Source organism: Perca flavescens, chromosome 17 (genome assembly GCF_004354835.1).
Source record: "Perca flavescens isolate YP-PL-M2 chromosome 17, PFLA_1.0, whole genome shotgun sequence".
Lineage (NCBI taxonomy): Eukaryota > Metazoa > Chordata > Actinopteri > Perciformes > Percidae > Perca > Perca flavescens.
The window spans coordinates 4695628-4709914 of NC_041347.1; the positions used below are offsets into that span (position 1 = coordinate 4695628).

Genomic DNA, 14287 nt, shown 5'->3' on the forward strand with positions numbered 1-14287 from the left:
TCGCTCAATACTGGACCAAATTCAAAGATTTTTTGTCACATCAGACTATTAGACATAAATGTATGGGGAAATGGGGCCCAGGTTGAAAAAAACGGTAGTTACCCTTTAAGACCAAGACCGATCACGAGTACTACAACACTGGATGTCTATGTATATGTGTATGTACGTATGTACTGTATTTATTTATGTATGTATATGTGTATTTATGTATGTATGTGTATGTGAATTTTTATAATAATTTAGTCTTGAAGAGCGCTGTTGCTTTGTTAAGAAGTGCCCAGACTTTGTCCCATGATAAATATAAATTTCTCATTGAATACATTCTTGTCATTTTGGAGGATAACATTTACAAAAATGAATCTGCAATCAGTTTTATTAACACAGTGTGTCATTTTACAACTTGTTGGAGTTGTTCCTTACCTGCCATGTCGGTGGCGAAGGGTCGGTCCGGTCTCCAGCCGGTGTACCAGCCCACAACTTTACCCCCGGACACCAAGGGACGCTCATATGCTCTGCCGCCTACAAATCCCACAGGCCAAACAGAAACCCCTCGAGTACTGCGCATCTGCAAACATGGAAGAAGGAAAGGTTCATGCTTCATTTACTGCAGCTAATGCATTATTTTTCAAGCCATTTGATAATAGAATGCCTAAAAATCTGTACATAATATAGGAACCATAGTTGCCAGAGAAAGGAATCACTGTAGAGCTAACATCCTGTTTTGTATCTAACTGTTCTCCAACTGTCTTTGAAATGAATGTTGATAATTCCGCAGTAACAGAACTTTTGCTCCATTGATTTGCCGTTCTAGCCAGAAAACTGAGGGGGAAATGACACAAAGTCCCAGAAGCCTCCCCCCTCGCTTTGCCACTGCAAATCTGTCTTCTGCCTTTTGAAACCTGACCAATGCCTTTTGACAGTTGTGTTATTTAAGAACAGCAGGAGGCAGATGTGCTCCAACATTCTCTACTGTGGGGCTGCATGGTTAAAAGTATGTTCTGCTGTAGTAACAACAGCTGTGACATCCTCTTAGCTCAGACTTTTTGCTTTTTGTAAACTTATAACTCTCCTCTTTGATAAAGCTTATAGTTAGGGAGTGAGGAGTTGCAGCGTTGCACCTAGGCCGGCGGGGGAGGGTGTATAGCTACAGACATGGCACCCCTTCTCTTCTCTGCTTCTCTTCATAGTCGTCAGATTCATCTACCCACCCTTATAGAATTGCCTCTTAATTATGCTGTTATAGTTTTAGACTGCCGGGGGACTTCCTTTGACACACTGAGCTCCTCTCTCCTCTCTCTTTCCATCCGTGTGCATCCATGGCCCAGAAATGCTTGTTACTAACTTAGCTCTGGGGAGCTTATTCCCCGGAGTCCTTATGTATTTTTGCCCAGCAGTTTTTCTTGGATTATGGTGGCACCTAAATCATGGTTACAGCTGTCGCCGTGGTCTTGCTCCGCGCCCTGCTATGTCCTGCTACACCCTGCTACACTCTGCAGTGCCCTGCTAAGTCCTGCTACGTCCTGCTACGCCCTGCTACTTCCTGTACTTCCTGCTATGCGCTGCAGTGCCCTACTACGTCCTGCTATGTCCTACTACACCCTGTAACGCCCTGCAGTGCATTGCTACGCCATGAACTACTACAACTACTATTTCTAGAAATAGTTCCATTATCTTTATTGTGACTATTATTGACAGTTGAATTTAATTGAATTATCCACATTCGGTTTTCTTGTCAATCACAATATAATGCAAAAACAAACTGGACATGGTGTCTGGCAATGTCCACCCTGCGGATGCATTAAAGTGGAAAACACCAGAAAGTGTGGTGCCGTGGATTCTGAAACGAATGACTTGTGTGTCAGTTTGCATGTGTGAGAGATTTTTAATTTCTAATGAAATGTGGGGGAGAGCAGCATGCAGGGACTCTGTGGCTAACTGAATAGAGGACAAAATGAAAATGTGCTGCGTGGAGCTGCCTTCTATTTTTCACAGTGAATGAATTTGCACACAGCCAGAAGCAGTGCAACAACAAATGAGACACAGGGAGAGGGAGATAAAAGACAGGGATGGGGATGGTTGGGGGTAGGGCAGAGAGCTGACTGTATGAGGACAGCTGAGTTTTTGTGTTAGGGTATAAGTCATGAAACATCTGTATCTTGTCTTTGTGTGTGTGTGTGTGTGTGTGTGTGTGTGATTCTATTTTCCAACCCCGTCCCCCCTGAAGCCCATTCATTCAGACACTGCTCCTCATCACTCACCCAAACAGCCTCCACCCAGTCGCTCATGACAAAACAACAGAACAAAACCAAATCAGTAAGTGCTGCATTACTGTGCCCAGACATCACACTGAGCTCTGGCTTTTAAAACCATGGGAAACCAACTGTATATATAGCACAACATATGAAGAGGATTTATATGTTCCTCTAAGCAATCATGGAGGAGGCGATGTGGCTGTGTGCACAGAATAGCTGAGTGCATCACATGGTCTATAGAAAATTAAAAACGCTGCCGAAACCCTGAAGAGTTTATCTCAACTAAAATGTATTTATTGGTGAATAATTTAGAAGAAATTGAACATTTTTGCCATGTTTTTCTAGCCTGATAGATGTAGGTAAAAAACAATGACAGCCCAGCGAGTAGAATATTTGTCCCATCAGGTGAAGAAAAGGTTCACGTTGATGTATTAATGATGGGGAGAGCTGTCAATCTGCCATTGACAGCCTAATTTCTGTAAAGGATGTCTGCCTCGAGCAAAGTGCATATTGAGCCTTGCCAGTGCTCAATGACAGAAGTGAATCTGTGGACCGAGCTGCAAGGGAAGAACATGTAAAAGCCAGTATATACAGTATTAACATGCAGCTCAAAGTCAATACTGACTGTAGTACTGGCCTCTAGCAGTGTTGTAGTCAATACCACCTTAGTCTATATCCTTCGCATTCCACTTCCGGGATTGCTCCAGTGCTGTAGGAAATTTTGCCAGATGCATGTATTTTCTGTTTCCTTCTACTTTCTTTGTGTTGGAATTTTAAATTCGGTGGATTTATGAGAACTATTGTTAACTGCTCCTCAGATCTCTGCAGGGTAAATTGAGACAGCTAGCTAGACTATCTGTCCAATCTGAGTTTTCTCTCTCACAACTATTTTGCAGCGGCTCTGTGCGGAGTTTAGCACCGCCCATGACGATTCTGATTGGTTTAAAGAAATGCCATTAAACCAAAGCACGCGCTTTGGAGGAGGGTCTGGCAAAGTGAGACTAAGACTACCTAAACCGAGACCAAGTCATCACAAAGACCAGAGTGTATCGAGACCGAGTCAAGACCAAGACCAAGACCAGACCAGTGCCAGATAGCCAGAGCTTCTTCTCTCTCCCGCATTCACTTTCTTGGGAGTGTGTGTTAAGGGGAATGAAGGGTTCAATTCAATTTTATTTATAGTATCAATTCATAACAAGAGTTATCTCAAGACACTTTACAGATAGAATAGGTCTAGACCACACTAATATTGCCACTGTTCATCACACCCCCAACCGGCACTGTCAGACAACGCCTACCAAGAGCCTGGGTCTGTCCGAGGTTTCTTCCTGAGAGGGAGTTTTTCCTCGGCGACAGGCTGCAACCATGATTTAGGGGCCACCCTCCAACTTTAACGGCAGCTGGTTTAACCACGGAAATGCGAGCCATTTAGCTCACACTTGTGGAGTACACATACAGCAGTTGGTGCGGTTCGAGGTCGGATCATGTTCTCAACACAAACAAACCGCTCCAGAGTTTGATTGAAAGCGTATCGAGACCACCGCATCAAGGAGGTACGCTTGTTTGGTCCGTTTTTGGTGTGCATCTGAGTGTGATTGCTGCATTCCCACTTGCCCAAACGGACCGCACCAAGGGAGAAAACAAACTCTAGTGCAATTCAACCAAACTAAATAAGGCAGTTGTGAAAGCCCCCTTTAAAATGGAGTGTTGACATATGCACAAAAATGTTGACAATGGGTCGGAGTTCTTTTGGAGGACTGAAACGCACCAAGTGTGAAAACGCCCTAAATATATCAAATATAAATTTGATGTCTGATGAAGGTCCTTGACTAAAACCTGTGTCTCCAAAAAGCTCATTGCTGGCAGTGTGCAGGATTTCATGTTCTTACGCACCTGTCACCACATGTGAATTAGACAACACTTAAGTAGGTAACATGTTGAAATGATCCAACTGTTACGTTACCCCATAGCTAAACATTACCGTATGCTCGCAGGCAGTTTCGACTCACATTAGCTGTTTACATTTAATTACTAATGTTAACTAGCATTTTAGTTAGCAAGTAACGCTCAGCCATCACCGGAAAATGCTTCTAATATCCTTCTCTGGTCTCTGTCCAGAGTAACAGGATCTGTTGGTCCATTTTATATATGTCTATGGTTAACGGTACCTACACACAGAAGTCTGGTAGGACTCATGGAAGAGAACAAACTGCGTCAGTAAGTAGGCTGGCAAGGCTATTTTATTTACTCTAAACATCGGATGAAGTCATTCTTTTCTCTAATACAGATAATGCTGAATCATTCATAAAATAGTCATGACAAACAATGATGTATTTTTCCAGGAGTCCACTTTGTTAGCAATTATAACATTACTTAGCTTGTTTGCTAGCTTGTTAGATAGTTTGTTAGCTAGCTTGCTCCACCCACCCTGCTTTCGTGCTACACTGGTTACAGAAAATGACAAATAATGTTATCACCCATCTAGTGAGAGCACTGTGCTTTTTTTTCCCCAACCGCCCCAACTGTCCTGTTCTTCCCGCGTGTCACAGAAACGTAAGCCCACCCACAACCTTTTCCTTAACATAACTGCGTCAAAAGGGACACCAATAGTCCCGACCAAGCGCGTTTAGATAAAGCGCGCTATATGACGCTAAAGGAGACTTTTAGCGTCAATAACAACGACAAAGGCACCTGACCAAGCGTCCGTATTTTATGAGATGGGAGTAAGAAGTGTCAACAATTATTAAAGTAGGCAAACGCATGGAGCGTATGCGTATATTTGAATGACAACAACGGCACCAACAGGTCTACATAATAAATCCAATAGGTTCCAAACCCCTTTACAGCACATGATAGCACAGCTATTTTCTAAATAATCAAATTTAAACTGATCTAAAATGTAACTGTAATAATATTGCAAATCTTTATATAAACACAACCATTTCCGTAAAGCACACATACACACAAGTGTGATGCAATGCACATCATGAGTAGGTTTACAACTTAAAACCACTAAAGAAAAAATAGCTCATCACCCCTGGGGAAATCAATTCCTTTGACCTGATATGGTCCTCTCTCGCTCTGTCAAAATGTCAATTAGTTACTGTGTTATTGTTGTTGGCTATTTGCTGGGATCTTTCATATCCTCCTCACCTTGTCTGTGTACAGGTAGTCTCGCATTGCCAGACTTTCCTCCACAGCGCTGCGGAGGAGGGTCTGGCTAGTTCACACAGAATTCTGGGATTGAAGAAAAACGTGCCCTGGTTTATTGCCATTTCTTTAAACCAATCACAATCGTCATGAGCGGCACTAAGCGCCAGAAGGAGCCACGGTGCCACAGCAAAAGAGCTATTTTCCTTTTTTTGTACTCACAACCAGACTGACAGATTGACAGACACACATTCCTCACCAATGGACTACAAGAGACGACAAAATGAGGGCCAAACAAGCCCACATTTTGCCGCCTTGCCAAAGTGCCACTCTAGGCCGTTGCCTAGTCTGCCTTTACACATGCGGCAGCAGTGCGTACTAGGAGTTAAAGCAACACATGTAAAAGCTTTCGCAAGCTGGAAACAGGCTGAATACATGTTGTGTTAAAGCAATGAGATAAAGAACAGCTAATGGACATTTATTTAGATCAAATTGTCAAGATATGATGAAATCCTCTTCCTTCCCTTTCATTCATCTTCTCTCCACCTCTTTTGCCCCATACCCTAACAGCCTCTCTCCTGCCTGGGCAACACCAGCAGCTTTGAAGCCATTTCCCTGTTAATACTGTGGCCCCTTGAGTTTGCCTTTGTGACGCTAAAACCCTTCCCCCTCGCTTCTCTTTTGCTGCTGTCTGCCTTTCTCTCTCAGGTCATTTTTCAAAGACTCCAGTTCCTCTGCTTTGTAAGATGAAAAGGACAGAAAGAAGAAGGAGAGGCTGACTCTGTGTGTTGGTCATTCCCAGATCATTCCTGGAGTACGATCGTTATTTTGGCTTAGCGGTTAATACCTAGTTGACTGGTAATGATGCTTTGGTTTGAATGCTGCGCCTCAAAGCTCAGCACAGAGCTCCACGGGTATGCAAACATATTCAGAAACATCTCTGGACTTACAGGGGGCTTTGAAGATCAACATTAAAAACTGTTTTGGCCTGCTTAGCCTGCCTCTAGAAACCAGATCTGCACCACAAAATGGTAAAAAAAAATTAATCGCATTTCCTGCATAATAAACACACTAAGTAGTATCTGTCTTTGTTGCCTTTGGCTTTTCGGTGTTCCCAGAGGTTTTAACAAGTCCAATTCAAGCAATTTTCAAGCACTTTTAAAGCACATTATCAGAGTTTTTACAAGCATCTTGCGTCTTGTTTTCTGAAGTATCTTCAAGTCAAAATGTATATTTTTCTCTGCAGTTTCTGCTTTTAATGTATGACAGAGTTAAAATTGAGATTAGGAAAATAATTTATAACACTGTCATGAGAGGATTTGACGACCACAGTCAGAGACAAATAACCACATATGACAGTTAAATGTAACTCTAACACATTACAAGCAGACGCTTTCATTTGTGCTTGATATTGAAACCTGCCATTCAGTCACGTGCACACATAGACATCAAAAGGGGCTTGAGCACGTTCCCTTTTTCTTCATCAAGAGAAAGTGCCCTTTTTTTCTGGATGCATGTTTTTCTTTTTTTATTATAATTTTTTTTGTTAATGAATATAGCTGGTATATATTCCCGTTTGCACACGGCTTCCCTGGAAAGAGAATGTATTTACTGAATTAAAAAAAAAATCAAAATATCATGGGAGATGAGACTTTGTCGAGCCATCCCTATCTCTCTCTCTCTCTCTCTCTCTCTCTCTCTCTCTCTCTCTCTCTCTCTCGATGCGTTTCCTCGTCAGCAGTGCACGCCACAACACAGACACACACAGAGGCTACGTTCAGACTGCAGGCAAAAGTGGCCCAAATCTGATTTTTTTTGTGACCAGGTCAGACTTCTTCAGAAGTAGTGTGAACACTCAAATCTTGCCCAGATCAGATTTTTTCAAATCAGATTTAGACCACTTCCATATGTGGTCCTGAATCAGACCCAGGTCTGATTTTTTTCAATGCGGCCGCAGTGTGAACAACCAAGGCGGATTTGATGCGACTTTTACATCAATCTACATCGACATTTGTCACAATTATGCGCCAGCGGGAGTTAGCCCTAGACACAGACAGTAAAATTAAAACCTTGACTAGGCCTACAAAATGGAGAACAGTGATGGAGCAAGTCAATGGACTCTCTCTCTCTTCATGCTTCTCCTCCTCAGCACCTGCTCATTAATGTTATGGTTGCCATTACAGAAACATTTTGAAATAAAAGCGAAAATGCTTACTTCCTCCATAACCTCCCTAACTTTAGTGCAACAGCGTGCTGCGTCTGATGTAACTGTTATTGTTCTTTTGCGCATGCGGGTCATTTCAAAACCCCAAGCAGTTCACACTGGAATCTGATATAGGCCTCTCAGCGTCAGATACCAACGCAAAACTCACCCTTTAGCGTCTGTATGGAACGCACCGGCGTTATCGATCTTACGAGCAGCATGATTGGTTGAGGTTAGGCATTGACCTTGAGTGGTTAAAGTTAGGATAGCCAATTGGTCAGGGGCTAGGACCTGAACAAATCGGGTTTCGTTACCTTGCACGAGCATGGACGCCTGGCCAGTCGTAGCACGAATGCTACTGAAGGGCAGGTCTTGCCTAGAACTGGAGTGGGTTCCAAATAAGATGACGTAGTATTAAGAGCAACAACGGCAGCGAGTAGTATGAAAGCCCAAAAATCTGGATAAGGAGGAAGGTTGGGGTGGTGGATGGGTTAAACAACACAGGATTCTCACCCAGGAGACCTGAGTTCTTGTCCCACGTGTCACTGAAATGTACATTTTGTAACCCCACCCATAATATTTTTCTAAACCTAACTGTCCCGTTCTTGTGCCACATGTCAGTTAAACGTACGTCCTGACCTAGATCGTCAAAAAGTGACTCCAAGAGTCCCAACCAAGCGCATCTAAAAAGGAGACGGAGACTTTTTGCATCAGTAACAAACCAACCAAAGACACCTGATAAAGCGTAGCTGGGAGTGAGAATGTGTTGCACAGATAGTGTGTCCAGTAAGATTATTAGAGCTTTTCTCGCTGAAAACATCTGCCTGTTGCTGCAGGAAAAAAGTTAGATGAGAGCTGTGAGACTGAAGCAAAACAATAAAGTTGCGACCTGGAAAACCAAAACAATGAGTTAAATGACGCTGAAAAAGCTCTGTAGAGCTGAGGGTAATAATTCTCTGTGGACAACTTCTTTCATATTACACACATTTGACTCATTGTTATTTGACTCACTCAATTTCAATCTATGGATGTTTTGCCTCAAATTGATTAAGAAACAACCATTTCACTGCTGTTTTTCTTATCTGAAAATCAACATCAGTGAGTTGTTAATTGGACCAATCAGATGCAGAAAGGCTTCTTGTTGTCTGGTCGAAGGAGTAAGATGTCAATATTCCATTGTATAGCCTAGTTAAAACGACATCTGTCTCAGACTGTCTCCAGACTGCATTGAGTGAGTGAGAGGAAATCACTGGGGTGGCAGCGGCAATCTGCATTGACGGCACAGTATACTGCTAACCCTCATGTTGTCTTTATAGCTTTCATTTATCCATTATAACTGGACTGAAGCCAGGTTACGTAGTTATCAGTGTATAATGTGAATCTGTCCAGGGTAGCAGGGTAGATTCAAAATCACACCTTCCAGATTGTCCTGCTTCCTTTGTATCAAGAGAGACATTTTTGGCCTTAAAAAATTAAAAACAAATCTGTCTGGAGCCGCAAAGCATATTTGAGCCTTATAATGAAGGTAACACAGTCTATGAAGTCTTAATTACCCTATTCTGGCCATCTCTGAGACCCACTTGGATGACTCATTTGATGATACTGTAGTGGCAATACAGGGAACATCTATAGAAGAGACAGGGATACCTACTGTATGGGGGAGGAGTTGCAATATATATTCAGAGCCACATTCCTGTTAAGCTCAGAGAGGACTTAATGTTAAGTACAGTTGAAATGTTGTGGCTGCAGGTTCACCTGCCTCATTTAAAACCTCTGCTGTTGGGATGTTGTTATAGGCCACCAATTTCTAACAGTCAGTATTTAGATAATTTGTGTGAAATGCTAGAAAGACTATGTGATGTGAATAATGAGATTTATCTCCTGGGAGACCTGAACATTAATTTACTTTCATCAAGCTGTCCACTAAAAAAGAAACTTCTCACTGTAACCAGAGCCACTAATCTGGTTGAGGTCATTAATCAACCTATCAGCGTATTCAAAAACAGTACAGGAATTATATCATCCAAGTGCATTGATCACATTTACACTAATGCTACAGCATTAGTGTAAATGTGATCAATGCACGTACAGAATTGTGCTGAAAAACTGTATTGGTTCCCATTGGATCATAATCTAGTAGCAATATCCAGGAAAGTCAAAGTTCCAAAGGCAAGGCTAAAGTAGTGTTTAAGAGATCATACAAGCGATTCTGCTGTGAGTCGTATGTGGATGATGTTAAAATATTTGTTGGTCTGATGTGAGTAAAAAGACGGACCCAGATGCTGCACTTGATATAATCATGAAACTGCTGCTTCCAGTTAGTGACCGTTCGGTATTTATGGGACCACGGGAGGAAAATAGGGGAGGGTCTTTATTTCTTTTTATTCTTTGTTGATGGGAGGGTCATCCACATTTTTTTTGTCTACAGGGGGAGGGTCTCCCAATTTTTGTATTCATGACAAGAGCAAAATTTCAAAGGGGCTTGTTTAGTGCATATTTATCGATGTAGCTCCATGTAGCTCTCTAGTTCTCAGCCCCTACCGCTAGCAGATGGGTCCCTCCCTATTTTGTCAGCCAGACCTGTAGCTTAGAGACCGTGGGATTTCCCAAACTGAATAAGTTCCGTTCGCACATATAAACACAAAACTGCTTTGCTAACTCAATTGTGTTGTAACTGTTGTCTGCTGAAAAAACTATTGTATTCATTAGCATGATTGCCGTACTGTTTAGTTCAAAAACATCCAAAAACCATACGAAAACATAGCTGACCAGACGCAAGCTTTTATTTTGAAAAGCCGAAACTCGCGCCGCGGATAGCATCAGCCGGCATTCGGGAAGGCATGAGACGGGAGGTATATCCTTTCGGTCCCGGTGATTATTTGTGAAATTGTGCAAACGACAGCCTTTTCAAGGGATTTCAGAAGGAAGGAGTGGTAGCATGCAAGCTCCCAAATTGACGCTCGTCTGAGAATTGGAGTTTTGGATAATGTTCAGCTTCGGCACTTTTACCCATGCTATGCTAAAATATTCAATGACTGAGGAAGCCTAGTGACAAGTCCATAGCAACCAGTGTTGAATTACTCAGTCAAAAACCATTGAGGTGTCCTCTCCCTGTTGTTACATACCTAGATAGTTACTGGTCCAGTGAACTAAGACTATAATTTGGGAGGATAGTACAATTAGGATATGTTCTTAAAATTGTACAATCCTCCCAAATTATAGTCCCAATTTACTGGACAACATAAATGGTGTGCTAAGAATGCCAAATACAATGCACATGGAAGTGGAACAAACATGATCCCTTATTGTTAAAAGAATAAAAAAAAAATTAATCAACTAAAATAATTCAAGCCGCATTGGTCAACTATAGAAATGTACAGCATTGTATGTATTGCCCTTAGTAATAGACTTCATTTAAAACACATTTGAAATTTTATCAGCCTTTTCTAATTATCTCAACAACTGCCATAATATATTCATCAAACTTCTAACAACAATATAAGCAGTCTTCATGCAGCAATATAACAGTAACAATGACACAATGAATAATTATAAAAAAAAAATAATAGTCACAACTTTAAATAATAACAGTACTTAAATGAACAGCAATATGCACCTGTTGTATTTTAATCCAGGCTGATAACAAAAGGGTAAAACCACTGCTGAGTGATTTTCTGAGTGATCAGAAAAGGCTGCAAAAAATCCTGTCTGTTAGCCTGGTCAGGAGCAGGCTAGCTGTACAGAATAAATCTCCATGGTGATTTATGTGCCTCTGCTTTCGTGAAACCGAGTCAAGGCTAAATTCATCCAGGATAACTGGGAAATCCCAGCTTAATCCCTTATCTTGGTTTTGTGAAACAGGCCCCTGGTTGAAAGTTGAGGAGAGCGTATCAGCATAACTCCTGGCTTTTGATAGAAAGGTTAATGAATTGAAAATTCCTAATTGTTTGTATAGTCAACTTACATTTAGCTCCAACACACACATAAATACCCCACCAGACATGCCACCAGAGGTCTTTTTAAAGTTCCTAGATCCCGAACACAATCAATGCAACATACAGTATTGTATCGAGAGATGGTTGCATGGAACTCACTTCTGGCTGAGATTGCTAAAGCGCACAATAAATCAAGCTTTAAAAAACTACTTTTGTACTTTTTATGTATAGTAATATTTATATGTTGTAATATTTAACTTTTCTATATTCAGTGCGTATATGTATTTAGTGTAATATTTATAAGAGTATAGGAAGAGGAATATGTATAGTTATTTTTGCAAGAAGGAATAATGTTATACTGCTCTTATTTTTATTTTCATATCATGTGGCTGTTTTATCTGAAAACATCTGTTGTAATGTTTTTATGTTTTTTGTGGACCCCAGGAAGAGTAGCTGATGTTCTGCATCAGCTTATGGGGATCCTAATAAAATCAAATCAAATATCCACAAATTATCATTTATTAATATGGTGATGTTTGGTTCCATTTTTATGTAGTTCCCAAATCACTCTCTTTCTCTCACCGTCAAATTCAGTGTGCTGGTTCTGGAAATGTCTTTTAAATAAATTTTTGGATTTGTAATCCATAGCTAGCCTATACAAAAATCAAGAGGTTCGGCAAAATGTTGCCGATAAAGCGCCGGGGCATAGACTTATGTAGGCTATGACGCACATTTTTGTTGCCTGAAATGTCATGTATCCTAAATGGAAAATGTAAGAATTATTTTAGGCCTACAACAAGTAAAATAACTAAAACTAATTAATTTCCATGGAATGTTTTTGTCATAGCATCAAGGAGCCATTGGAGAGGGACTAAAGAGGAGCCACAGGTTGCAGACCTCTGTGTTGGGCAGGGTCTGAGGGTAGAAATCACATTAAGATGACAAGTAAAACTTTGACCCAGCATACATTTACGATTGTCGTTAAGTGCGCGCGGCAAGTCAAAGCCAGGGGGAAAGCGTGAAAGTAATATAGTAATATAACGAGTAACGTAACTAATTACTTTTGATAATTAGTAGTAGTAAGTAGTAGTTAAGGAGAACAACTTTATAATTTGACGGCAAGGGCATACAATTCCTGAGTTCCTGAGCACAACCTTTTAACAACATGATATTACAGGATGATAAAAAAGTGATATGAAACCAGCGTTGTAAACTGGTTTGACCTGATATCAGTGAGATACTGTGTAGTTCCAAACTACAGATCTTGCCTCAATTTTCATTTCCAGCGTCTGTGCAGCCGTCTTATCAACAACAACTCAGTGTCAAAATGTTTGCTGGGAGCCAAACAAAGCTGTGGGGTGACACGGTTTCAGCAGATGGGACATTATTCTGCTCGGTGCATGGCGACTGCTTTAGCACAAGCTGCTTTCCATGCAATCATCTGCAGATTAGCTGGCACAGGAAAAGTTTGCAACACAAACTATACTTTTATTTAGGTTGGCTGAGCATACAGTACATGCTGTTATACAGCAATACCCTGTTGGCAGGTACAATAAAAAAATAAATCAAATAACGTGTCAAAGAACAGACATAAGGGGCTCGCTTAAAGCAGTTACAGGCATGTACGGGACCCATTATTGAGAACAGTCTGAAGCTTTAGGGGGGTTTAAGTCTTCTGATTTTTACTTGGTTTTGCAGATTATTCCATATCTTTTTCATAATGCATCAAGTTAAGGCTGTTCTCATGAACCATTTGTACATATAGCTATGAAAAGTAAAGCACTGTAATTCGTAAGCATTGATGCTCACTTTTTGTCGACTAAACTCAACTGCCACAGTCCATCTTCATTCCCTTTACCCGGCTCCAAGTCACCTCTTGTCGGCTAAACCCAACTACCCACCTACCCAGTTTGCAGAGCTCTACAGCAGGCATCACATGACCAGCCGTCGGCCGCCTAATTTCGTAGGAAACATGAATTGGTATACATACATTTTCGTATGATGTCATACGAACAGTATATTCAAATGCGTTGACAAGTTCAGTATGGGGTTCCAGATAAAAGATAGCAGTCTTCAGAAAAGAGCTTTTTATACTAATTAACACCTTCTTCTTACATCTGCATGCAGAGTATTGTAATTATCTCCAGTAATGAACCAAAGAGCTAAATGTAAAAATGGAGGCAGCGTTTCTATAAATAGCATATAAACAGAGGAAAATAGCTTCAACAAGCATGACTTTTTTATTTGCATTAAGCACCAATTTGAAGTGAATAGGAGTTTTTTGCCGTAAGCAGTGTTTCTTAAACTTTTTTCAATAATGTACCCCCTTTGAAATATTTTTTAGCCAAGTACCCCCTGACCAGTGCGAAATTGGTACAGCAGTACATTTTGGGTTTAAAAAAAAGCCTGTATAAAGAGGTACATTACAGCGCTTCACCATCTGTGTCTGATTTACAAAACAACAACCTTGTAACTAGGGTTGGGTATCGTTTGGGTTTTTTCCGATACCGGTGCTAAAACGATACTTTTGAAATGGTGCCGGTGCCTAAACGGTGCCTGAACAGAAATATATATAATATATTTATAATGTATATAATATAAAATATAAAAAAGGAGCACAAAACGACAGTTGGCGACGTTAAGGCCATATGGTCAAAATTAAATGATTGATTAATAATCTAACAATAATAACTTACAATGACTTATTTCAACAGTAAATTGCTGGTAAAAGACAAAAACAAGCACCA

At 40.8% G+C, this 14287-nt stretch overlaps 1 protein-coding gene across 1 annotated transcript in view; it reads right to left on the reverse strand.

Annotated features, from left to right (window-relative positions):
- Positions 1 to 14287, reverse strand: part of b3gat2 (beta-1,3-glucuronyltransferase 2 (glucuronosyltransferase S)) — a 94853-nt gene that overhangs the window by 43078 nt on the left and 37488 nt on the right. The window contains exon 2 of the mRNA XM_028603923.1: positions 421 to 565. Within this exon, the coding sequence (XP_028459724.1) occupies positions 421 to 565 (145 nt within the window). The remainder of the gene's footprint in view (positions 1 to 420; positions 566 to 14287) is intronic.